This window comes from Mustela nigripes, chromosome 1 (assembly GCF_022355385.1).
Source record: "Mustela nigripes isolate SB6536 chromosome 1, MUSNIG.SB6536, whole genome shotgun sequence".
Taxonomy (NCBI): domain Eukaryota; kingdom Metazoa; phylum Chordata; class Mammalia; order Carnivora; family Mustelidae; genus Mustela; species Mustela nigripes.
Window position 1 is genome coordinate 43,048,781 of NC_081557.1, and position 25,896 is coordinate 43,074,676.

The window sequence follows — 25,896 nt, forward strand, 5'->3', positions numbered from 1 at the left end:
CAGCAGCACAGCTGTCCTCTGTCACCCGTGCCACTTCGCATGCCTGCTGTGAGGGAGTCACTGGCCCACGACCCGGCTTCTGTCCAGATTCCAGAAGCTTTCCCTCCCCAGGTCTCGGTGTGCTGGGGAGCTGAGCGCTTCCTGCCAGCTTGTCTGCTGAGGGCACACACGCAAGTCTCCCCTGATGAGGCTTATTTGCTTAGTGTCAGTTTTATTGTGTTTCCAGCAAGTAAAGAGACAGAGGGGAAGTTAAGACAAGATGAGGCTACAGGTGGGGTCCTCACCCTTAGGCTATAGGCTGGTTTTCTGGACGAAGTAGCTTTGGAAGGGTTTTCCAGAACATCTTGTGCAGACACGAAAACTGGCCGCAGGGGGCAGACCGTGATTTTTTAGGATGAGATGCTGAGTGTATTGCTTAGAAAAGGCTGGGTGAACAAACATCACATGTGATGCTCCCTTCGGCAATGGAAAGACTATGGGATTTGCAGTATTTTCAAGCCCTATTCTCATTCTGAGGCTGTGTTCCTCTGAATGGCTCACCTAGACTTCTCTCATCTCTACAATGGCAAGTATAAAGACCTCTTCTGCACGTCTCACAGGGTGGCATGAAAATTAAATGATGCACATGGGAGCAAACACTTTGGAACTGGCAAGTGGTATTCAAATGTGAGCGGTTTTACTTTCCTCTTGTATCTCTTCAGCTTGGTAAAGGGGCAGAGCTGGGGGACCTAGAGAGTAGAGTAAACATTATAGGAAATTGTACTTTAACTGGGTGGTGAAAAATGGGAAGAATACCAATAGGCATTTAAGAAAGGGGAAAGAGTGTCAGGAAAGGCCAGGACAGAGCCAGGAGTATTAGGAAGTGGGCTATGTTTCTAATTGTTGGCAGGGGAAAGGGCTAGGGTTGTAGGGGTAAGGGAAAGTCTGGACGTAAGCTGGATCAGCACTTGGAGGGCCTTGAGAGCCAGGAGGTTTGGGTGGGTCACGGAAGTTGAAAATTTCCAAATGACAGACTCTCATCTACACTCTTGGACGATAACTCAGGCCATAACATCCTGGGGGGAGGATATATACACAAGCCCAGTTCTAGGCTCTATCCCTGTATGTGATCAGAGGGATACCGTATTGCAAAGGGGCTGTGGCCTCCGTGTCCCAGAGAGCAGTGTCCACAGCCTCAGTGCTCTCCCTCCTTGCTGTACTGCATTACTCCAGAAGCTGCTTTCTCTTTGTCTGGAGTTTGTAAATGATCTGGTTTCCATCATTCCAGGCATAGAGCTGCTTATCTCTGGGGTTGTAATGGATCATAGAATGACTTCTTGGCCGCCTGGGGAAGAACAGTTTGGGCAGATCATCCTCACTGACAATGCCCAGCGGATCATAGACACAGGTGATGCGGTGAGGGCCGTGGCCGCCAGAGCTATAGACCACATAGAGAACCCCACACAAAAGGAAGGAGGCTTCAGCATCCTGGCTTCTACATGGAGTGTCCCATGAGTGTTCCACTCCCAGTGTGCCAGGTTCAATTTTTGTGAGAACCAAATGGCCATAGACACCTGGCCCTGAGTGGATGGCCCAGAGCCCATGCTCATCCACAGCCAGGTCAATGTATGTCGATGGGGAGTGCTGGTAGACCAGGGCTCGGCCTGCCCCTCCTGGGAGCAGCATTCGATCTTCCACAGCCCTCTTCTGCAGATTATATTTGATGATCTCATTGAGAGTCCCTTGGTTGTGAAAAAACAGAAAACCTCTGTGGATCACTTGGCCCGTTCCCTGCCAGGAATGTGTTAGGATTAGCTTCCGTGGGGCTGGCTTGGTGCTATCCTCCATGAAAGCCCGCAGGTTTGCAAATTCCCAAACAGTTTTGTTTCTGGATCCAACTAGGAAATAAACCTTTTGAGAACTGCTGACACCATCTTTCATCCAAGAGCCGTGTGTGTCCATAGTCTTCTTCACTATTTTCAGAGACTTTATGCCCATCAACATGTTGTCACAGCCTGGCCAAACAGTAGAAAAAAAAGAGGTACTTTATGGACATGAGATGTCTGCTTTTCTCACAGATTACTTTTGTATTTCCTGTTTATCAAAGAATAGTTGACATATAATGCTACAATAGTTACACGTGTACAACACAGTGATTCAACTTCTATGTTATGCTTGCTCACAAGAGTAGCGACCGCGTGTCACCATACAACATGACAACAATGCCATTGACGATATTTCCTATACCGTGCCTTTTCTCCCTATTCATTCATTTTGTCACTGGAAGCCTGTCCCTCCCACTTGCCTTCACCCATTTTGTTCCCCCAAAACAACAACTAGTTTGTTCTCTGTATTTTAGGGTCTGTTTCTGTTGTCTTTTTTTTTTTTTTTTTCTTAAGGTTCTACATATAAGCTAAATCATATAGCATCTTCCTCTAACATATTTCACTTAGCCTAACACCCTCCAGGTCTGTCCACATTGTCACAAACAGCAAGACTGCATTTTCTATGACAGAGTAACATTCCATATACACCACATCTTCTTATCCACTCGTTTATTGATGGACACATAAGTTGCTCCTATGTTTTGGCTGTTGTAAATAAGGTGCAATTAACAAAGAGATGCATGTATTATTTAAAATTTAGTGTTGTTTTCTTTGGATTAAATACCCAGTAGTGGAAATACTAAATCATTGGGTAGTTCTATTTTGGATTTTTTTTTAGGAACCTCCTTATTGTTTTCCACAGTGGCTACAATAATTTACATTCCCACTCATAGTAGATGGGCTTTCATTTTTATTCCACATTCTTGCCAACACTTGTTATTTCTTTCTTTTTGATATGTGCCATTCTAACAGATATGAGGTGATATCTCTTTGTGGTTTTGATTTGCAATTCCCTGATAAGTGATGTTGAGCATCTTTTCATGTGTCTGTTCTCACAGATTATTTTTTTCCTTCAGTGTCTAGAATAAAGTTATCACACACAGATCAATCACAACTTATGGTATGGTTTAAAGAATCAAAAAATTAAATGAATAAATGTGTTTCTGTTAAGGGAGCTGCTGTCCAATGATAAGAGTGAATGTTTTATTCAAGTCAGGACATAAACAGCTCTTTGCTGGGTCAGAGACCCTGTTCACCTCCTTGGAGTTGACACAGTGGGAATCACTTAGGGGTAAAGCTGCCTGATTCAATTCCATTTGTCCAGATTTTACCAGCTATCTACTGTGGACTTAGCTTACAAAGCTCCCAGAACCATGCTAAGTAAGTATTGAAGATAAAAAATATATATATAATATCAACCCTAACGTTGAGGAGATCACCTTCTAGTGAAGGATTTTGGCCCTTAATCCTATTAGAACATTATGAGAACTCCACTTATCCATTCATTAATTTATTCATGATTGCATGCATGTAGTCAGCAGACACTGGATACCTACAGAAGGCGAGATATTGAGCTAGGTATTATGAGCTGGGGTGCAAAAGTTCCAAGGTACAATGATAAATTAGCAATGGTTCTTGCTTTATAGGTACCTGACTCACTACAATAGAAAGTTTAAAGTGGATTTTTTTTACAAAAGGACAGGGAATGGTGCTGTCATTTGAGGAAGCGGATAATCTACATTGGCATTGACCCTTAATAGGGACCATTCTGACATGGCAGGGTATAACATTCTTCACAAATTCATAAAAGCACATTCATGACTTGTGTTAGTAAAGTAGTACAGCACTGAAACCAATATAAACTAAATACTTGCTTTTACCTCAAATTAGATGCATAAAACAAAACAGTGGATTGAAACCAGCTCTGTGCTGGAGCATTGAGGGTGGGGCTAAGGAATATGGATTTTATTCTATAGGCAGGGAGGGAGCTACTGAGTTTTTTGAGCAAGAGTGAATCATGGTCAAGATTTATTAAGCTGGCAGTTGTGTGTATGCTGGATACATGGGAGAGAAACGAAAATCAGGGAAACCAATTAGGACAGTATTTCTATGATCCAAACAGGATCTTAAGGGTCTCAAATGGGGGAGGAAGATGAAGTGGGGGATAAAGGGGGGGGGCTTTACAGTTCTCCAGCTTCTCTATCTTCATGCAAAAGCCCTCCTTTGTATCTCATGCTATCAACTCCTTCTAGTCTGAATCACTGAGAGCTCTCTGGGACACTACCCCACACACTTCAAGGGTCTGAGCACCTCAACTTCTTCAACTCCACAGCACGTTGCTTTCAAGCTCCTCTAGCAACCACTCCCCAACCTCCATACTCTGGATCCCCCCGCCCCATCTCCCCGGAACTGTTCCCTATTAGAAATGTAAAACTCTAATATGCCAACCTCTGCAATAATTCCTTACCCTTCCATTTCTCACTTCTTTGTTCTCACGGACTCTGCTCTTCCATTTCCTCATGCCCTCCTGCCCCTTGACCTCTACTTTCTCCCAGGCTCTCAGCTTCCTTTCCTATCACCCATAATACCTCTCTCACCAGGACCCTCACCCTCCAGCCCCTCGTTATTCCACCATAACTGCTCTACAAAAACCCCTGTTCCTGGATGAATTCAAACATCTGGGTCTGTCCCAGACAGTGGTGTGGAGAAAACCTCACAAACATGCCACTACACGTAAGTGTTCTCCAACCTCAGCTGAGCCCTAAGCACCATACCACTCTCTCCACAGTTAACCCCTATCTACCACAGCAGGTATCTTCAATTTGTCCCCGCCCCCCAACCATATACACACATACTACCCCATCAGTCTCTTCCCTAACGGCAGATTAACTCCTTTGAAAATATAAATACCATTAGACATGATGTCCCTGAACTTCCTGCCCCTCACTATAAACTTTTCTTAAGTTGGTCCTACCCTGGCTACCCTCCCACACATCTAGAAGAGGTCATATCATTCCTCCTGTCCAGCGCTAAGACATTCACTTATGCTCTGATCTCACCCTTTTCTGGCTTCCTCTTGACTCCCTAGATGAACTGCCACCTTTCTGTCATCTTTAATACCTCCTCCACTGCTAGTTCCTTAGCTTATAAACACCTTGCCTATATTTAAAAAAAAAAACCCTCTCCCTCAATTAGGCACCACTCTCTAGTTACTTCACTCCTTCTATCATTTTATGTAGTTTCTCCTCCAGAGTGGTCTACGCTCTCTGGGTCTACTTCACTTCCCATTTTTCACTTCATAGGAACTTCACAAAAACTACCCCTCATTGCATCACTAAGGACTTCCTAACTGAAAACTCAGAACTTTATGTTCATATCTTACTTCATTTTCCCACAGCATGACAGTATTGATCAATTCCTCTTTCTTGAAGATTTTGTTTCCCTTGATCCTTGGGTCACTACTATCTCCATGCATGCCTTCTACTCATTTCTTCTCTGTTTATGGCAGAGACAGTGTCTGTGTTCACCAAATGCCATTCCATCTTCCTCTTCCCCACTTATATATTCACAGCTTTCTTTGTAGTTAGGCTGCACCCGCTGACCTGTATTCTGTCCAGTGGGACACGGACAGAAGTGGTAGAAGCCATTTCCACCTAGCCCTAAAATACGCTATCTTCCAGATGACCCTGGTGTCTTGGGATTCTCATGGTGTCCAAGTTAAGGAGGGATATGGGCCGGGATGAAAATGGTTCTACTGGACATTTCAGGAAAGATGGGTCACCAGTTCTGATGTTGAACTTGTTGCGTGGGCGGCCCCATTAGACAGTCTGCTGTAAGGTGAACAGTGTCAATGGAGGTGGGGAGGGATGGCTTACTAGAAGCATGAGGAACCCCATGGGTATCCCTCAAAGCCTGCGGAGGTCTGTATGGGAACAGTATGGACCTCTCTTGTTGACTGTTGGAGTGTGTGGGGGTGGGATGCCAGGTCTGTAACACTTCAGGAGCACTGAGCTCTGCGAGTTTCCCTCAGGTCTCTGCAAAGGCTTTGGTATCAGAAGCTGGATGGGCCCATGGGTTGTTATTTTCTTCTTCTTAAATGCTTGGGTTCTCCAGGATAACTGGGGACTCTCTAGAGTCAGAGGACATGAAGCAGGATAAAGGGAGAGAAACCGGACATGAAGAGGAGAGGGGCAGAGCCAGAGACGCCCTAGAGGTTCTGAGGTAAACAAGCATAGCAGCAAACACTTGTTACTGCCAGCTGTTTGGATAGCAATTCTATCACAGTCCTTTAATCAAGTCATCATCCACAATTATCAGTCCTTCTCTTCTCTCCTCAAACCTCCATCATACCATCCTCTCTCCTGTATGAAGATCTTACCCCTTATTTCGCAGAGAGAATAGAAGCAAGCCAAGAAGTGCCTCATTTCCTGCCTCCATTACTGCAATTGCCTCCCTCAGGGCGGCTACACTTCATCCTCAGCTCCCTTGCCTTCCCCACAGCAGCCAGTGTAAGCTTTTAGCAATGTCAGTTACATTATGTCGCATGTCTGTTCAAAACTCACCAGTGACTTCCCTTCTCACTCAGAGTACAGTTCAAGTCCTCACCTTCCAGACCATGTGAGCTGCCCCGGCACTGCCTCTCAGGTCTCCTCTCCTACAGTACTTCCCACCCGCTGCACTTCAGTCACTCTGGCCTGCTGTCCCTCACGTGGTGCCGAACACACTCCTGCCTCAAGAATTTGTCACTTTTTTGGATCCCTCTGCTTGGGAACCGTCTTTCCAAGATATGTACTGGCTTCCTCCCTCACTTCCATTAGGCCTGCTCTCAGATAGTCCCTTATCATTAAGGCCTTTCTTGAACACCCCATAAAAAATGGCAGCCCTCTTCTCCAGCTAGTTCATTTTTCCCCATAGTGCTTATTAACTTCTCTCTGATATATTATAAATGCATCTGTTAACATATTTACCACTTGATTCCTCTCAATGGAATGTAAATGTCATGAGAGCATGAGTTTTTCTCATTTGTTTCATTCACTGCTGTATGTCTTGCCCCTAAGACAGCACCTGGCACATAGTAGGTCAATATTTACTAAATAAATGAATGAATGAGTTTTCTGAACACCGAATCTAACAACCAATTGCATCTGAACCCATATTCTCTGCCTTCCCTCCTGCTCCCTTTATTTTTACAGTGGATCTCATCTCCAATAACCTTCAAGGACTTAACTTCAATAGTCTCTCCTGCCCTCCTAGACCTTTCCCCTCAGTAAACAAACAGAACTTTCTAGTGTGGCTCTGTTTTTCTCTTCCACTTCATAATGACACTCCTCTGTTGAGGAGTTCCATCATCTCCAGTTATGCCCTAAGCTGCTCTAATTGGGCTTCTGGCCTCTGCTGTTCTAAACTCCCCTACCTACTCCACATAATCAGTTCTTGTCAAGGTCACCAACAACCTCCATTTGGCCAAATCCAAGGGTCAGTTTTCAGTCTGATATCCTAATCAGCTTCACAGCAAAATTTGATTACTCGATCACTACCTCCCCTTGAAACCCTTTTCTCCAGATTCTGGAACATCCTTCCTCTTGTTTCTCCTCCCACCTTTCTGGATTTTTTTCTTGGCATCCATTTTGGGTTCTTTTTCCTCTCCCACTCAAGGAGGAAGTGCTTTGTCCTCACATCTCTTCTCTGAGCCACCTCAGTCTATCTGATGGTTCTGCATACAGATAAATTCTAACTAATGATGAATTTGGAATTTGCCTCTGGAATGACATCCTACCTGGATGTCTACTTAGTCCCAAATTCACTTATCTAATGGCCTGCTCAGTGTCCCTACCTAGATATCTTCAAACTTGACCTGTCCAATCAGAAATCTTGCTCTTATCCCCCAAATTCTTTCTCCCTACTCTTCTCATTTTAAGTAAAAACCATCAACCACATTTCTTACCTAAGAGTCATTCTTTTTTTTTTTTCAAGATTTTATTTTATTTATTTATTTGAGAGAGGAGAGTACAGAGGGAGAAGGAGATGGAGAAGCAGGCTCCCTGCTGAGCAGAGAGCCTGACATGGGACTCAGTCCCAAGTCCCTGAGATCATGACCTGAGCTGAAGGCAGATGCTTAACTGACTAAGCCACCAGGCACTCCCGGAAGTCTTTTTTTTTTTTTTTTTTTTTAAGATTTATTTATTTATCTGTCAGAGAGAGAGAGAGAGAGAGAGAGAGATCGATCACGCATGCACAAGCAGGGGGAGGGGTAAAGGGAGAAGCAGGCTTCCCACTGAGCAGAGAGCCTGATGTGGGACTTGATTCCAGGACTCTGGGATCATGACCTGAGCCCAAGGCAGATGCTTAACAGACTAAGCCACCCACACATCCGGCTAGAAGTCATTTTAATTCCTTTCTCTCCATCTCCCCACCACCAGCAAGTTCTGATATTAAAACGAACCTTTAAATCATGTTAAACTTAAATTAAAATGCTCACATGTCTCTCTCCTCCTCTTCCCACCACTCATCCCTGTGCTCCCTGAATCTTCCCCTCTTGCCTAGACCACTTTGTCTCTCCGGTTTTACTCTTGCTTACCGACAAGATGCTCTCCACAAAGCAGGAGAATTAATCATTTTAAAAACATATGTTATGTGGCTGACCTGCTAAACCCATTCTCCTGTCACTCTTGGAATAAAATCCTAACCTCCTATCCTGCTCTGAACTACCTTCAGGACAGGGCAGCTGCCTGTCTATGGGACTTCATCCTCCACTTCCTCCCGCTTGCTCACTGAGCTCTGATCACCCTGGCTTTCTTGCTATTCTTGGAGCAGGCCAAGCTCGATTCTGCCTCAGGGCTCATGCATTTGCAATTCTTTCTGCCTTGGGGGCTCTCTTCCCTGATCTTCCCACAGTCTGCTCCTCTCCTCCTTCAAATCTCAGTTTCAGTGTCATCTCCCCGAGGGGCTTCCTGTGACGACCGCATGGAAATTTAAAATGGTCTACTACAACATCTTTCTCATTTCCTGGAGATTGCTGTCCATATTCTGCAATTCTGTCATCTGTTTTATTTACTAGCTTATTGTCCTTCTCTCCCACTGGACTGGACTGTAACCTCCATAAAAGCGGGACTTTTGTCTTCATGTTGACTATTGTACCTGATTGCCTAACTTAGTGCTTTGTGAGTTCAATAAATATCTATTGAATTAATGAAGAAAATAGCTTAATTCAAACAGATGTTTTCCTAGAGCCTCCTTAGGCTGTGCATCTGGAGTTCTGACAACAGGCCTGTCTTAAGTAAATAATAATTTGTAAAGTACGTTAAAGCTTTTAAGAGACTTTCAAATCCATTATTTCATTAAAAAATCTGACACAAGGTTCTTGTCACATGGCAGGAGTGGGCAGAGGCTGCAGGAAGGAGGGGTTAGGCCTGCAACTGCTCAGTGGTGTCTCTAATGGGGAAGAGGAGGGGCCCATGGGCCAGGAGAGAAGCTCAGAAGCTGTTTCTGATTGAAGAACAAATGCAAAGGCTTGAGAAGTTAATAAATATCTACAAATACATACAATATGCATGGCACAGTGAGAAGTACTTTATTTACAGGAACTTGAAGTAAATGCTTATAATATGCCTAAGTGGTGAATATTTTAATCTCCATTTTCCAAATGAAAAGAAAAGGCTTGGACAAGTTCCTTGGAAGGTTACCCAGTTATGGGTCCTCTGAACTCAGTGGGAACCCGGAGGCAGGGCTGGCCAGGAAAGCTCCAGCCAGCCCCAGAGACAGGCCCATCCCTCTGTGAGGAGGGTCAGTGAGCTTACAGCCCAGCTACCGAGGGGGACTGTATCTAAGAACAAGGCACATACAATGTCTCACAAGTGAGAAAATGTTCATTTAATATACAGCAGAAACTAAAACACCCATTCTCCTTTCTCCATCTACTCCTCTCTTATTACATGCAAAATCCTTAGAGAAATAGAAAAACAAAAAAAGAGTGTTGATAGATGGTTTTGATTAGGAAGAGACAGTTCTGAGAATACGGACACACAGAATTTCTCCTTGTGCTATCCTGCCGAGGAAACCTGGGACTGGGAGTCAGAGACCTGAATGGTCTGAACCCTGTCTCTGGTTCTCTCTGTCTCCCAACAAGTCCGTTGGTCAATCTGCCCTTAGCCCTCAAATGAGGGGTTTAGGCTGGATGTTCTCTAGTGTTTCTTCAGGGCTGAGAGTCTATAATTTTATAAATTCCTCTTTTGGACTTAGAAGAAAATATACTTCTTGTGTTTGAGTTACAATAGAACTCCCTGCTGTGCTTCTCTTGAGAGAGAGAGAGAATTAGCAGGAGAAAAAGGTTGAGAAAGAAAATAAATTTTAAAACCTTTGAGTTCAGGGGCACCTGGGTGGCTCAGTGGTTTAAGCCTCTGCCTTCAGCTCAGGTCATGATCTCAGGGTCCTGGGATGGAGCCCCACATCGGGCTCTCTGCTCAGCGGGGAGCCTGCTTCCCCCCTCTCTCTGCCTGCCTCTCTGCCTACTTGTGATCTCTCTCTGTCTATCAAATAAATAAATAAAAATCTTAAAAAAAAATAAATAAAACCTTTGAGTTCAATCAAGATGCAAATTATTTAACAGAGACAATGGCAAGCAAAGTTCCACTGGCAAACCAAAGAATGCAAATCTCTTGTTTTCCCTGAAGCAAAACTGCAGACCAGGATAGGATTTGGCCCAAGGCCTCCCAGTGACTTCATATACAAATATCACTTATTTGAATTTTTAAAATACTTTTGCCCTTATTAAAGGGCAAAACTCTCCAAACCTGGTGAGACTTGCCCCTCTATAGGGGAGTGACTCAACTGCCCTCTAGTTATGTTTTAGAAACATTGGTCCAGATGTTGGTGGACAATGGACTGGGGTTGAGGTGGGAGAGAAGGGGCCCCCGGGAATCAGGTAGAGAGTCTGTAAGTACAATCCAGATCAATCCAAATAATGATGGACATGGAAAAATGAGTATGGAAAAAAAAAAAAAAGAAAAATGAGTATGGATTCAAGAAATAGCCAGGGGCCCCTGGGTGGCTCAGTGGGCTAAAGCCTCTGCCTTTGGCTCAGGTCATGATCCCAGGGTTCTGGAATCAAGCCCCGAGTCAGGCTCTCTGCTTAGCAGGGAGTCTGCTTCCCTTCCTCTCTCTGCCTGCTTGTGATCTCTGATGGATAAATAAATAAAATCTTGGAGAAAAAAAAAAAAGAAGAAGAAGAAATACTCAGGAAAAGAGGGGTCAGGTCTTAGTAACTGGTTAGATGGTGGGAGCCCTCAAGGAGGAGGGTGATGGAATGACAGAGAGGGAGCCCAGGTTTGCTTGGGAAAAAGAGGGATGAATTCATTAAAATTAAACAAAGAAAAACTGTAAAACCATGAGTATTTTGACTGCTTCTTGAAATTCTGTGCCAATAAACTTGACTTTTTCAACTACCTGGATTGTATTCATGTTAATAAACATTAGTCAACCTATCAAGTGACAGGTACAATGTTAGGCTCCGGAATGACCAAGATGGCTGCTCTCAGAGTAGCAATTAAGTATAAAAGCTTCACACTAATACAATGAAATTGTGAGGGCAGACTTAATGTGTTGTGGAAATTAGGGCTGTTTCGTACTTTCTGTCCACAGAATAAGTTTCAAGTATCTCAGCACGGCACTCAAGGTCCTTCATCTGACCTCCTCCTGGCACGTCCCCACCCCACCTGGCTGGTCATCGGTCACCAACCTGCCATGACCTTTTCCAAGTGTTAGAGTTTGCCCATATTTTTCCTTCGCTCCCTTTCACTAACCTGGGCTACGTCTGCTTGTCCTTCAAAACAAAATTCTCTGGTCCTGCAGAGCAATCAGTTGCTCCTTCCTGTGTGTGCAAAGCAGTCCATGCAGGTCTCTTCCAGAGCAGTTATCCTGCTGAATCAGAACTTGTAAACACTTGTAAACACTTCTGACAGAGGCTGGGTCTTATTTATGTTTTTATCCAGAGTGCCTGGGATCCACCAAGCGTATCCTTCCCATCTAATCTCTTACTGCTTACTGTCCACAAACGCAAGAATCCATTTGATTCAGAGAATGCAGTATTGGTGTTCCAACTTCTATCCCAACTCACGCTCTGCCAGCTTAGAAATCAGATTTTAAACAGCAAAAGGTAGGTGCAGATATTGGCAGGTGCCCTTGCATACTCCTGAGAGCCTGTGTAGCTGCGTGCCAGGAAGGCAGGCAGGAAGCCTGGCTTGTGTGAAATGGCCTTCGGTGAGCCGTGGGAGGGTTTGGCTTGGCAGGACAGTGAATCTAGGCCTTAAAAGGGCCTGGAATACAGTAAGTGCTCTATAGCTTGGCTTTGGTGAGTCATATGGAAGTCTTTAGTAAATCTACTTTAGAGCTCTTTCTAGGTTCCCAGCGCTAAACTCAAAGTCTTCCATGGTCCCCACTATGGTGCCCTGACAGTTTCCCTTTGTTGGCGATGAGCAGCTGCTTGTGAGAAAGAAAACAGATTTGATAATATGGCTCGTTGCTTGCAAGGCTCTGCTCCTCCGCATCAAGTTAAGAACTTCACAGGAGAGTATGTGGGAGATGTGTGAGTTGGGAGTATGAGTCAGGCCGACTCCAACCACAGGGTGCCTGTAGCTGGAACCTGACACAGCCAACCTCCTTACCATGTTTCCTTTGGATGCTGGCCAGCTGCCAGAATCCCCACACCTTAGCTGATTTCCTTCCATAGGATTTATCATCCTCTCTCTGATATATTTTAAATTTATCTGTTACCTATTTATTGTTCGACTCCCCTCAACAGAATGTTCACCCCACAAGGTGTCTGGTTTTGTTGTTGTTGTTGTTTTACTGCTGTATGTCTTGTCCCAAAATAGCATCTGGTACGTATTATAATTTTCCTATAGTAATTATGAATATGGTAAATATCAATAGATGTAACTTACATCAAGGAAAATTCTTTGGGGTCCTGAATAATTTCTAGAAATGTAAAGCGTTCCTAAAACTAGAAGCTTAAGAACACTATCCCAGAGGATGCGGGCTGGTCAATACTCATGGGAAGGGAGGCAGTGAAGTGGGCAGGGTTCTGAGGAATGTCTGACCAAACCGCTCCATTTTGAATCAATTATCAGAATGTTGCAACATGTAAGCATTCCAAGGTTATAATTATGAACTCTTTGTTTTTACTTATTTTTCTTTTAAAAGCTGAACTTATTTTTCATTTAAAAGTTTTTCTCTGTGTGTGGGTTTTTGTTTTGTTTTGTTTTTGCATAGTGTTTTTTGTTTGTTTTCTTCCTGTAATACTATTCTTACCAAACTAAAAGGGATAGAAACGTTCTCAATTTCTAGGTGTGGTCCTGCCATTCTCCCATTTGCCTGGTTAGAAAACAGAGTCATTTTGACATTGTGCCCACATTTTTCCTGCGCAGGAAATCTCACTTTATCCTGTTCTCACCAGCCTGTCTCAAAGTCTAGGGCCTGCTTTCTTGAACTTGAACTTTGCGGCAGCCTCAAAACCATCAGTCACACTAATGCCCAATTTACTGCTTCCATATAGAAACTTGTCTCTGTAAAAATGGATTTTGTTTAATGATTATTTCCAGGAGCATCAGGACCAAAAGTCTTCTGAGATGCTGTCAAAGGTCCTATTGGAAGGGTGGGCCCTAGAGCCAGTCTTAGAACTTGCTTTGGCCGTAAGAATTCAGTACAAGTGACCAGACCTTAGTGTGCTTGTGCCTTCTCTCTCAGAGGTCTGCCTTCTTCATGGGAATAAGCCCAAGTCTGTCTCCTGAAAGAGCAGGGACCACGTGGAAGAGATCCAAGCCATCCCAGCAGAGACTACCTTCAGCCAGTCCCTTGAGCCATGTGCCTCTGGGGAACCAGCTGAGAGCAGCCCAGCCCAGCCCAGAACTGCCTTGCTGCCTTGCAGCCTCCTGAGAAATAATCAATGATTATGGTTTTAACCCACAAGGTTACTGAGGGGTTTGTTATGTTGCATTATTGTGGCAACAGGAAACCGAGTGGGGGTGAGGGCATAGTGAGCAGGAATGGAGGCCAAGATGAATCTGGTGTGTCTGGGGCTGAGGGAGCACGCTTCTGAACATAGCAGGCATGTGGGAGGCAGACGGGGTCGTGTAAAACACTGGGCACCATAGTTTCTTCATCGGACAAGAAGCTGTAATGGTATCTGCCTGGCAGGGCTGTCGTGGGCTGGGGACAATGGAACAGACAAAAGGGCTTAATGCAATCTTCGGCGAATAGCAGGCACTGTGAGAGACTTGGAGAAGATGGCATGAATAATGCAGGGGTGCGTGAACTGTATTTTGTTTTCTGAATAGCATATCGGGCATGGTGTAGAGCAGCGGGTGGACAGGGACAGGCCCCAGTGACACAAGGGGCTGAGAAACACTCGAAGTTCCTGTGTTCAGCTGTTGGTGTGTTATCTCTCATTACATAGAGGTAAATAAAGTAAATATAGTGCAGATGATATTCATAGTTTTTAGTTAATCAGCAGGTGTTACTTTTGTGGAGAATGACAAAATATTTTAAGAAAGCTAGGTTAGGTGGGGGGCGGGGGAACGCCTGGGTGGCTCAATTGCTTAGGCGTTAGCCTTCGGCTCAGGTCATGATCTCAGGGGCCTGGGATCAAGTCCTGAATTGGGCCCCCTGCTCAGCGGGGAGTCTGCTTCTCCCTCTCCCCCTGCCCCTCCCCCCTGCTCATGCTCTTTCTCTGTCAAATAAATAAATAAAATCTTAAAAAAAGGGGGGGGGCCTGGGTGGCTCAGTTGGTTAATCAACTGCCTTCGGCTCAGGTCATGTTCCTGGAGTCCCAGGATCGAGTCCTGCATCGGGCTCCCAGATCCAGAGGGAGACGGCTTCTCCCTCCGACCTTCTCCCCTCTTATGTTTTCTCTCACTCTCTCTCTCTCTCTCAAATGGATGAATAAAATCTTAAAAAAAAAAAAAGCGAAGAAAGCTAGGTTGGGGGTCTAAAGAAAGCTAGGGCTTTCTTTATGCCATTTTGTGGGGTTTGCTTTATCCTCCAAGTTGAGGTTTCTGTCAAAGCTGCTAAGGCAATGCTGTAGTAACTCTAGTCAACTAACCCTGGTGGGCGATCTAGGCCAGAGCCCTGGAGAGGGGAGAGCCTGGTGGCAGGAAGCTCAGTGAGCGGCTCCTGCAGGAATCGGGGCCGGAGTGGATGAGAGAACAGCGCAGATGGAAAGAGGAGATTTGAGGGTTGTGTACAAGGAAAGAGCTGCTGGATATGGGGACTGGTCAGATGAGGGCCAAAGAGAGGCTTCTGAGGTTTCTAGCCCAGGAAGGTGGGTGTGTGGAACTTCTCTACTAACTGAGAGAATCTTGGGGGATGCAGAGGAGTGTTTTAGCTTTAAAAGTAAATGAAGGAAAGGCAGGGAATTAAAAACCAAGGAGGTGAGGGAAGAACATGGACCCTTCTTGGACAGGATGTTACAGAATGATTTAACGCAGTCTGTGAGTGGGAATCTCATCACCCAGAGACCAAGGGGATGGACGCGGTCCTCAGAGTGTCCCACCCCAAAACCACAGACAGCTGGGCCTCCTGGCTGCAGGCCCCGAGTCTCGGCACAGAGGGCTCCCACTGTGACCGTCCTGAAGATGGCACCCCTGACCCCTACCCCGAGCTCTGGTGCACACCTATCCCCCCCCATCCCCACCGCTGCTGGCCAGCTCTGTGCACTGTGGCCAGCATGACCCTCCCCAACCTCCCGCTGAGTCCGGACGGACCAGCGCTTGCCACTCGATCGTGCCCAGCATGATGGGAGAGGCTAGCCTATGTCCGAGGCAGCCCGCCCCAGTGTGCATCCTAGCTCTGGCCTCAGTTAGCCGAGAGGCGTCGGATAGATTGAGTCAGTGCCACCCAAGAACACAGCCTTGTGGAATCTGTGAAAAACTGTTAGTTACATAAATTCTCAATCTGGGTGACTGAGGCAGCATGCTTTGCCATAAGCTGCAAAGGGCAATGCAAAATTGCAGGCACTGGCTCAGCACAGAGGAGCTTAGCTCAGTCCGGTTCCTTCATCTGCTGTCTGTGACTAAACATGAGGCGTCATTAGGCCTGTGCTCCCACAGGCCATTCCATTTGCTTGAAGCATCCTTTCCTCCTCTGTCCATTTCATCCGTTCTTTTCTATTATGAAACTCAGCTTGAGGGTTGCTTTGACCACAGTCCCTTCCTTACCACTGCACAGCAGCCCTGGCCTCCCTTGGTTACTTAATGCCACTCCTCACTCCTGCTCCTTCCAGAGCACTGGTCACTCTGGCTGTGACCCTGGCTTCGTCTAGATGGGCTCCCCACTTGGCGGTAGCTTTTTGAGGACAAGGATGTCACCCTATTCCATGTTCCATCTCGAATGCCTCGAACAATACCAACACAGACCTGGAATTCAGGAGACAATTGTTGAATCGGGGGGCAAATGAATGAATGAGAGAGAGAAGGAATGGGTGTTCACTCAACTTGAAGCCGAAAGCCATCAGCTAAAATAACTTGGGGACCTTCTAGTAGTATCCATAATGATGGGACTGGAGGTATCCTAGATGGTAGGCCTGTCACATAAGTAAACAGAAGAAGTGCTGTGTACGGAGGCCTTTCTGGACCCGGCACAGTGACCTCTTGGACTCTGCGGGAGCTAGGACAGGCTAAGCTTTACACACGCCTCTGGCGTTGCTGGCCCCAGAATGCAGCAACTTCTGGCTACAGTGTGTATGTGTGTGTGTGTGTGTGCGTGCGTGCGCATGCACAGGCACACAGTGGACCTTGGGAGTTGACTCATAGAGATGTTTTATTTGGCTTCCAGTGGGTATATTATTTTTTATTCTGTTTTGCTTTTAATGGCTTTGAATATGGGGCAGGCACATTTATAACACCTGAATGGATCCCACAGGCATTTAAATGTGCAGCAACAAACAGACTTTCTTTTTGAAAGATGATCTAACAAACAATAGGAGTTATTTAATTCACGAGACAGAGGGTTACTTGAGGTCACTTATGTGCACCCTTGCAGTAAAAGGAGCTGGAATGAAACAGGAAATAAAATAAAATCTGCTCTAATGGCTTGTTTTGACTGCCTTAGAATTTTTCTTCGTAAGCTATTTACAAGTAGAAAGAGGTTAATAATCTTATCCACCCAAGAACACAGCCTTGTGGAATCTGTGAAAAACTGTTAGTTGGATAAATTCTCAATCTGGGTGTCTGAGGCAGCGTGCCTTGCCATAAGTTGCCAAAGGCAACGTAAAATTTCTTTTTACTAATAACAGAGTGCCAAAGATTTGGAATGACTTTTAAATATAAGTCAGATTGTGTAGCAGTACTATTCACTCACTGCATTCTAAATCGTGTGTGCGTGTGTGTGTGTGTGTGTGTGTGTGTGTGAAAGAGATGCAGGGGTAAGGGAGAGAGAAGGAGAGAGTGTGTGTCAGAGTTAAAAAGATTTAAGAATTTGACCTAACCTCAGAACAACCCTGGGATTGCAGCCCTCATGTGAATGTCATTTGGGGATTGTCCCTAAATAAAGGCTAAAGACTTGAAAACAGCTCAGAGCAGGTCTATTTTATTTACCATCCCCAGTATCTGACCCTTCCTAGTTGACTGAGAAATATTCCAGAAGTAAATGCAAACCATCTTTTTTTTTTTTTAAGTAGCCTCCATGCTGAGTGTGGAGCCCAATGTGGGGCCCAACAGTGGGGCTTGAACTCAAATCTCTGAGATCAAGACCTGTGCAGAGATCAGGAGTTGGACATTTAACCAACTGAGCCACCTAGGTGCCCCCAAAGCAACACATTTAGTGATGTCAGAATTTTCTGGAAATCTCCCAAGACAAGGTCAAATCTCCCAAGAAAGTTGCACCATTCTCTCCCTCCAGGATTTCCAAAGAAACTCTCTTTGTAAGACAGTATGTAGGTAAGAAGGAAACCCTATGACATGACAACCTTGGCCTGTAATCCCAAGGTGTTTGCCCAGACAAGGGAGCTGACTTGAGTTTTAAGGATTATAGTAGGAGCTCTGTAGCTGGCTCAGTCCCTGCTGGCCAAGGATAGACTACAGGAAGATGGGAGCCTTGTAGGATGAAGACTAGTAAAGGCAATTAGTAGCAGCGGGACCTAGCAGATGAGAGCATGAGAGCAGGAGGTAGGCAGAGTTCCCAAATTCCCTCCCCTGCTGTACCTGCCCTACATAATCCCTTCCTCTTGAGAGCGGGCAATGCCTGTGACTGTGACAGGCTAGCATCCAGGATTTGGTGACATTGCAAGACAGAAGTGAAGGGATTCTGCAGATAAAATTAAGGTCTCAAGCCGGCTGATTTTGAGCTAACCCAAAAGGAAGTTATTAGGGGTGGACCTGACTTACATGAGATGCAAATTCTTAAGAGGGAAGGGTGCTTCCTAAAGAGAGACACTCTCCTTCTTGCCTTGATGAAGCAACAGTCACACTGTGAGCTGCCAGCATAGATGGGCAGCCTCTAGAAGATGAGGGTCTTGGTCTCAATGACCTGAGAAAGTGAATTCTGCCAACAGCCTCAGTGAGCTTGGAAGTGGACCCTGAGCTCCAGGTGAGAATGCAGCCCTGCTAATGCCTGACTGTGTCCTCCTTGGACAAAGTGTCCAGGTGAGGGGTGCCTGGCTGGACTCCCAACCCACAGATACTCTGAGAGAACGAATATGCACTGTTTAAAGTTCTAAATCTGTGGTAGTTTGTTACTTGGAATTAGAACACTAAGGTAGATCTAATTACTAACAAATGGCAAACAAGAAAAAGTGGGGGATGGGCATAGCATACAAAGTACAGAAAAGTCTATCCTTGAGCGGAGAGCCTCTGAAAATAATAGATCTATACTGATCAGAAGGTTGTGATTGTTTACAGGTTTGTCTTCCCCTAAACTAAGCTCTTAGGGGACTCTGCCACCAGTATCTCCTCTATAGATAATTTTTATAGCCTCCTCCAAGGGCTGTGCTGACCCAGACTCTGTGAATGCAGAAATGAAGATGTCCATATGTTCACGGTCTGGTCGAGGAGTAAATACATACAGATATGTGTGGTTGAGAGGATGAATGCTCCCTTGGGGGATTTAGGGACATACTCTGGGAGCACTAGAAGCCAATCTGCCTGGCAGGAGGGATTCACTGAGAATTCACAGCATTCTTCAGTCAAAAAGGGGGAGTGAGAAAGTGAGAAGAACTATATATATATTTTTTTCTTTTCTTTTCTTTTTTTTTTTTAATTGCAACTGCATGTGGGTAAATTATGGGAGAAGAAGAAACTGAAAATCAACTTGGGTCACTTTATAAAGGATCTTTCCTATATAAAAGGCCAAGAGATTTGAATGGAATTTTTGGTGTTGGTAATTGATGGGGAACAGAAAAAAAAAATTCAACACAGAGGAGTAATATGATTAATTTTGTATTGTGGGGAGGGCTGTGTGACAGCAGGCAACAGGTAAGATCAGAGGCAAGAGGAGCAGTAAGAAAGCCAGGGCAGGGTGCAGACACGATGTGCTCACCCTTCCATCCCTACCATATAGCACATGGCCCATCCAATAGGAGGGGGCCAAGAGTATTTGTTGAATCTTAAACAATGAATCAACAAATGAGGGCTCCGATGCAACAGGCATAGAAGGAGCAATCACAGAAAAGTTCAAAGTTTTCACTCACCATGGAGCTGGGAGAAGGAATATTTCAGGCCTCTAGTGTTGGAGGGTCAGGGGTTGAAAGAGCAGCAAGTTCTGAATCGGGACATCTGCTGAGCCCTAGCTGAATGGAAAGGGGCAACCCCAAGCCTGAGGGGCTTAGCGAGTCCAGAGACCAGGAGCAGCTCAGGGAGCTAACCTAGCACCACCATTCAGAACTCGGGTCCTGCCTGCCCCCTGGCATAAAAGTTCAGGCACATTCTAGCTCAGGCCACATTGGTACTCAATTCCTCCCATTAGTTTTTTAGGCAGCCTCCGTTCGTCCTCTGCTGGATCACCCTCACCTTTCCCTCCTTTCTTCACCCCAGCTTACCCCCTATCTGCTCCCTCTCAGAGGGTCAAGACAATGTCAGAGCCAAAAAGAATCATTTACTCATTCAACCAACTTGGTCAACTGTTTCATATTTCAGATAGGCCCCTTCTGCCTCAGCATTAAGATGTTCTCTTTTCTATGAAAACCTAGTAACACCTCTGTCTGTGTTGATAGTCTCTCCCTCCATGTATTCATCCATTTCTTCACCTAGTTATTCAATGACCAGTATGCATTGACCATCGACATTACTCTAGGTACTGGGACACAGCATTGAACATAAAATGCAGGATCCAGGCTCTCATAGAGCTGACCTTATAGATGGAGAGGCAGAAAATAAGCACTGAACAAATAAATAAACTAGAAGATTTCAAACTAATAAGTATTCTGGGAAAAAAAATAGTAGAGTAATAAGTGCTCCAAAACTCCTCTTGGGTTTCTTATCTCAACATATTTGAGAACAACCACCTAGTGACCTGAGCCAAAAATCTGGAAAGCATCCTGGACTTCTCCTTCTCACTCACTTTTCACTTTTAATTATCAGTCATTAAGCCATGGCATTTCCAACTCTCAGTCGCTCGCAAATCCATCTGCCCTTCTCCATCTCAATGACACTTAATGCAGACACCATCACTTGTCCCCCAAATTATAGTAGGCCCCCCAACTGGTCTTTCTCAAGTCTCGCCTACTTCCTTCACATCATGCCCCTGCTAAAAATTGTTTAGTGGTTCTTGATTGTTTTTCCAGTCAAATTCAACCCCCTTTGCCTTGCATGCAAGGCCTTTCATTATTTGGGTCCTGCTGAACTCCTGAGTCTTGTTTCTTATTTTCCAAATGTACCTGCCCCACAGGGCTTCCACTCAAAATATCCACAGATCTTCATGCTAAGGGTTACGTACTCATACACTTTCAGTAGGTTGTGCCCGTACCTCATGTGCCCTCTGCTCATTCTTCTCTTAACACTTTGTTCAAAATGCAGATCAAGTGTCATCTCATTTAGGGACACCCTCCTTCTTATAATGACCCATGAAGTTCTTATCAGGATTACAGTGAGAAGATCTACAAAACCTTTAGCACAATAAGCGCACTCAGCTTTTATCTTATTTCCCGATGGAGTTTCTTGCATTTGGGGCAGACATAATTAACATATAAATAAAATTTTCCTATTTGCAATGAAACCATTTCAGAATACAGACTCTGAGCTGGGTGAATTGTCTCCCTCATTGTTTTATTTAAATGGACAGGAAATATCCTTTCTCATTTATGTTTTTCTTACATGATACTTGTTATTAGAAGTCAAGCTCCTAACCATTATTCTTAATGGCCTGGAAGTGATTTGAATGGGATCACCAGTTAGGACAAATCTTCTAAATATCACCATCCTGACAACACACACAGTAATAATTCACTGCAGTCCCCAGCTCTGAGGGTTGGCTGATGCCATTTAAATTTCAGACTATTTCTTGGCACATTTGCAGCCACTCCCTACTCCCAGGGTACTGGGAGAATCCACCAAACTTCTACCCTCTCTGGAAGGATCTGGGACCACATGCCTCTTCCAAACCAAGGTCTATCTGGAAATGTCCTTCCTGGGCTGACCTCTGACACCGAAGCTCTGACCTTCCATGGGGCCTTCAGAAACTCTGTGAAATGAAAAGCTGCTCTCTGAGAGTGACTTTTCCTTCAGACACCTGCTCCCTGCTAAGGTTTCCCTCCTAGCACCTGCACCCAAAACCACACATCGGGTTCTTACTCTCCTACTTGCCAGACCCCTATCTGTGCTGCATCTGTGTCTCTGAGTGTGAGTCCTTAGAAGAGCTATCAAAGACAGAGTTCTCTTACTCGCATTCAGCAGAGTCCGGATCTTCTTCTCTTCTTCCGCCTCTTGGATGAGCTTTTCCGCCAGGGTTTTGTCCTCTGATTCCACGCACACGTCAGCTTCTCGCAAATACTCCAGGTAGTCGATCTCCCGTTGCGCACGTTCGACTCTCAGGGCCAGGTTAGTCACTGCGCTCTTATACTCACTTGTGTAGGTCTGGCATCTTCCCAGCATAGCGGAGATGTTTTTGGAGAACTCTTGGAAGTCTTGAATGTATGCCCTCGTTGCTTGGGTACATTTTTCCAGTCCTTGCTTCAGTCAGAAAATAAATTATTGTTCATTATTTAAATTGGCCAACTAATATAAATAGCTATCATTCATTGAGAAAGATTTTTAATTTACAAATCATTGTAAGGGGGAAGATAAAAATCACCTGTAATCCCTCAGTTCAAAATACCACTGATCGGTTAGTGTGTCAGTTTTTAAAAGTTTTCCCATGCATTTCATCATACATATATAAGTATATATTTTAAAATGCAATTTTACTATAATGCTTGTAACATATTTTCACTTGCTAATACACTGTGAACATATTTCAATACTAATTAATAGATAGCTATACAATAATTTTAATGATACAGAATTCCATTGCATTGATGTCCTATTTATTCTACTAGACTCTTTTTGATGGACATTTATGGACTTTTCAACAATGCTAAAAAGAATCTTTGTATTTACATCTTTGTGTACTTATCTGATTATTATCTTAGGGTGGATCTCCAGAAGTAAGCTCCATCCCCAGCACCTGGCACAGGGCCTAGCACACATATTCATAAATATTTACTGAGAGAAAGAATAAAGTGAATGGAGACCAGAAATGGGGTGGCTGGGTCAAAGAGAACATATTCTTAAAGCTCATTTGGCAGTCTACCAAAATGCTCTTCACAAAAGTTGTAAAAATTGCAACTCCAAATAGTAGTATGGAATACTGTTCACTGTGAAGGAAAAGAGAGAGGGAAAGGTAGAAAGAGAGAGAGGCAGAGAAACTCCCTAAATCAATCCTCTTATTTCTTTAGTACCCCTCAGACACAAGTCCCTCAGGGCGAGAGGACTGTGTCAGCTTGGAAGTGTCCACACTGGTCATCAGTGACTGCCCTCTGGGACCTGACTTCCCCACCAGGTCCTGACCAGGATGGGGAAATCTATACAAACCATATCCCTATCTTTTTCATTTTTTTTTCCTTATCTTTTTCAAATTCACATTCATAACCATCAAAGTATTTGTCTGTACTTTATACCTTTGTCTGAACACCAGATTTCAGGTATCGAGGAAAACCTGCAGGCATCTGGCCGGCGCTTATCTCAGGATAAGTCGGTGTTAACTGCAGAGGGACCTCGGTTGAACATAATTCTGGCACTTTCTAGGAGGCACATTGGGGAGGAGCTGTCTGAGGAGGCAACAGGTGAGGCAGCCACCATCCTGGGAACATCACCTCCCCGGCCCCCAGGTCTCAGCTGGTTGCCTGAGCAACGTTAGGAAATGCGTTCAGTCTGCTCTGTTATTTTACTTAACCAGATGATCAACTATTTTGGACTTCAGAATTTTTCAAGAAAATATAGAGAAGAAACATTGCAGATAAGAGTGTCTTTGGGGGGAAAAAAAGTATCTTTGGAAGAAGATAAATAATTTATCAAAATTTAACTTGTATAAACGCAAGGCAATTAAAATATGAGACAATCACCAGGAGTAGTATGTCAAGAACTTGGGCAGAGGGTTACATTTGTCCCTGGGAGCCTGTCTGTGTAGCAAAAATGTTGGTGTTTTACAAATTTTAATGAAGTGCCAGCTGCAGCACTTGGAGGAAGGATCCCAGCAATTTCTCTCTATCTGACATAGCTGAAATCTACTCATTTCTGAACCCAAGTGCGGTGCTGCAAAGAAGCGAAGATGTAGCTTCTTGGGACAACATCATGACTTTTTATGGTGGCCTCATGTTTTATCATAAAAAGACAAAAAGGAAAAGTGAAAACTTGCTTACCACCCTGATATGGTAGAACATGAATAAAAAGTGACCCCAAATTTCTAATTTTTGTATTTTAAAAGTTGAACTATTGAATAATAACATTTTGGGCATTTACCACCATGCCAGGGAACGTCCTAAGTATGGATTAATTTATTAATCCATAAATGGAGTGAAGTCCTGCTCAGGGCTGGGGAGTGGTAAAGCCTAGACTCTGGAGTTGGTGCTCTGAACCACTTGACTATGAAAACTCTCACAGGCGAGACTGGCCATGTATTTGGCATTGACCATGTGGGGAAAGTGCATCCCGGTAGCTAGGGAAGCTGGGCTAAGATAAGGAGACTTATCAGGCAGGCATGCACCCCAGATCAGGTGCACAGATGCCACCTACCTCCAAGACTTGAAAGCGCTGGTAGATGTAGTGCACCATGCCCGGGTCCTGGGCACGCTGGGTTGGGGGCAGAAGAGCTGCCAGGAACAGAACTAGGACAGCAGAGGCTCGAGGAAGGGCCATCATTGTCCCGCAAATTGCCCAGGGGTGGGATCTCCTCTGTTGTGCTAAAAAAAAAAAAAAGCCAAGGATCCAGGTGGTCTCCTGCTTTCTAGCCACTGCTTTGAAAATCCTCTAAAAACAGCCTGAAAGCCAAGCCTGCTTGTTATTCCCCAGATGGGTGATCTCACTTTGGAAGTCGGTGATCAAGTCCAGCTGTTGGCAAGCCCATCCCTGCAGGCCTTGCAGGTCTACTTGGGGTAGAGAGCTCCTTGGGTCCATCTGTTACCGTCACCCGTCACACACACTGGTCCTCTCCAGGCTAGTAGCTGCACCCTCTTGTAGGCCTGGGTGAGCATGCATTGGGGTGGAGGTGAGGGTGGGGAGTAAAACGTTCTTTGCGTTTTACTTCGGCTTTCCTCCTCCCTAGTGGACTCTGCAGTCCAATCACAGCCTTGACCCAACACGAACCACCCCCAACTTCTCCGAGTTGGAATCTCAGTTTAGTTTCTGGCAAAAATTCCCAGGATCCTTTTCCCAGAAGTCCTGTTGGGAGACCCCACCCCTCCTCTGGACTCTTTGCATTCCTGCAGCTCTTAAAGGCACAGCAAGGGGGAAAAAATGAAAGTTTGGCTACACTCCTGTCTCTGAACAGCCAGTGCACAGGGCTGATTGCTCCTTGGGGAGAGAGGTACAAGGAGCCACAGGCCTGACTGCCCTGGGGCTGATAGCTGAAAAATTGGAACATGGAGCTCAGAGGAATTGCATTAAGGGGCCCAACAGTAGCTATCTACACAGCTATGCCTCCAGAGCCAAGCCTTCAGCACATGGAACTCCTTTTGTAAGGACATCCTTGAGCTTTCTCAGTCTCTAGAAGCAGAATCCTCTTCCTGCAGCCACAGGCCAGCAATTCATAGAACATGGTTTCTACAAGGTTCCTGCAGGCCCTGGGCCAGCTGGAGATGTGTCACATCCCCAGGGGAAAGTGGTAAAATCTTCCTTTTTTTTTTTTAAAAAAAAGGCCTTAAAAAAAAAAAAAAAAGGCCTGTCCAGGCCTTTAATGATCTCAATCTCTCCTTCTCTGGGTGGGTCCAGAATACCCATGTTTCTTTCTCACTCATCTACCGAAGTGGGTAAGGTTGGGGCATCTATGAGACATGGGAAGAACTCTGGCAAGGAGTCAGAAGATCCAGGTTTGCGTTTGGTTCCCGCAAGAGACACTAAAAGATGGAATTTTCTGGGAGCATTTGTAAGTCCCTGTCTCCATTAGATAAATGTTCCTCTCTACCTGTCTTTCACATGACCTTGGCCCCTAACTGTTCCTCCCCCATCCCTTAGTAAGGTGGCAAACAATGGCTCCTTATCCCAAAGGTTAATTCCTTCCATTTCCCATAACCGTCTTTGAACCATTCCCCAAAGGAGGTGAATTTCGGCTGAGCCATCCTCTTAAATCCTCAGAAACAATACTGCCCGACTCAGCCTCCTTCCCCAAGTGAGAATGCTCTTTCAGAAACTTCTTGTGCCTGGCATCTTGGAACCAAATCTTCAGCTAAAGGAGCCCTGGTTGATTTTATTCATGAATGCTTCAAGCCCTAGCGTTGAGATGGTGAACTCAGATGGATAAGGTCCAACAGAGGGAAAACTCTGTATCACAACCAACTTTTTTGATGGGGGGGGCAGCA

General features: G+C 45.0%; 1 protein-coding gene across 2 annotated transcripts; it reads right to left on the reverse strand.

The window, feature by feature from the left end:
- Positions 1-185: 185 nt before the first annotated feature.
- OLFML1 (olfactomedin like 1) lies at positions 186-24,716 on the reverse strand. 2 transcript variants are annotated; one of them, XM_059389109.1, is made up of 4 exons: positions 24,406-24,716; positions 24,116-24,282; positions 21,727-22,015; positions 186-1,994 (listed from the first exon to the last, which is right to left on the reverse strand). In XM_059389109.1, exons 1-4 carry the CDS (start codon positions 24,494-24,496, stop codon positions 1,204-1,206), a joined length of 1,338 nt encoding a protein of 445 aa, XP_059245092.1. In that variant the 5' UTR covers positions 24,497-24,716; the 3' UTR covers positions 186-1,203. The 2 variants fall into 2 exon arrangements, with proteins under 2 accessions (XP_059245092.1, XP_059245101.1); XM_059389118.1 differs by having other exon boundaries at positions 24,116-24,716.
- Positions 24,717-25,896: the final 1,180 nt, after the last annotated feature.

Coding starts and splice junctions, on each gene's coding strand:
- OLFML1 (XM_059389109.1), bottom strand. CDS start 24,496: ATGGACCCAAGGAGCTCTCTACCCCAAGTAGACCTGCAAGGCCTGCAG. Junction 24,283..24,405: donor CTTGATCACCGACTTCCAAA/GTGAGATCACCC, acceptor TTTTTTTTTTAG/CACAACAGAGGAGATCCCAC. Junction 1,995..21,726: donor CCGGACTCTGCTGAATGCGA/GTAAGAGAACTC, acceptor CTGTTTGGCCAG/GCTGTGACAACATGTTGATG.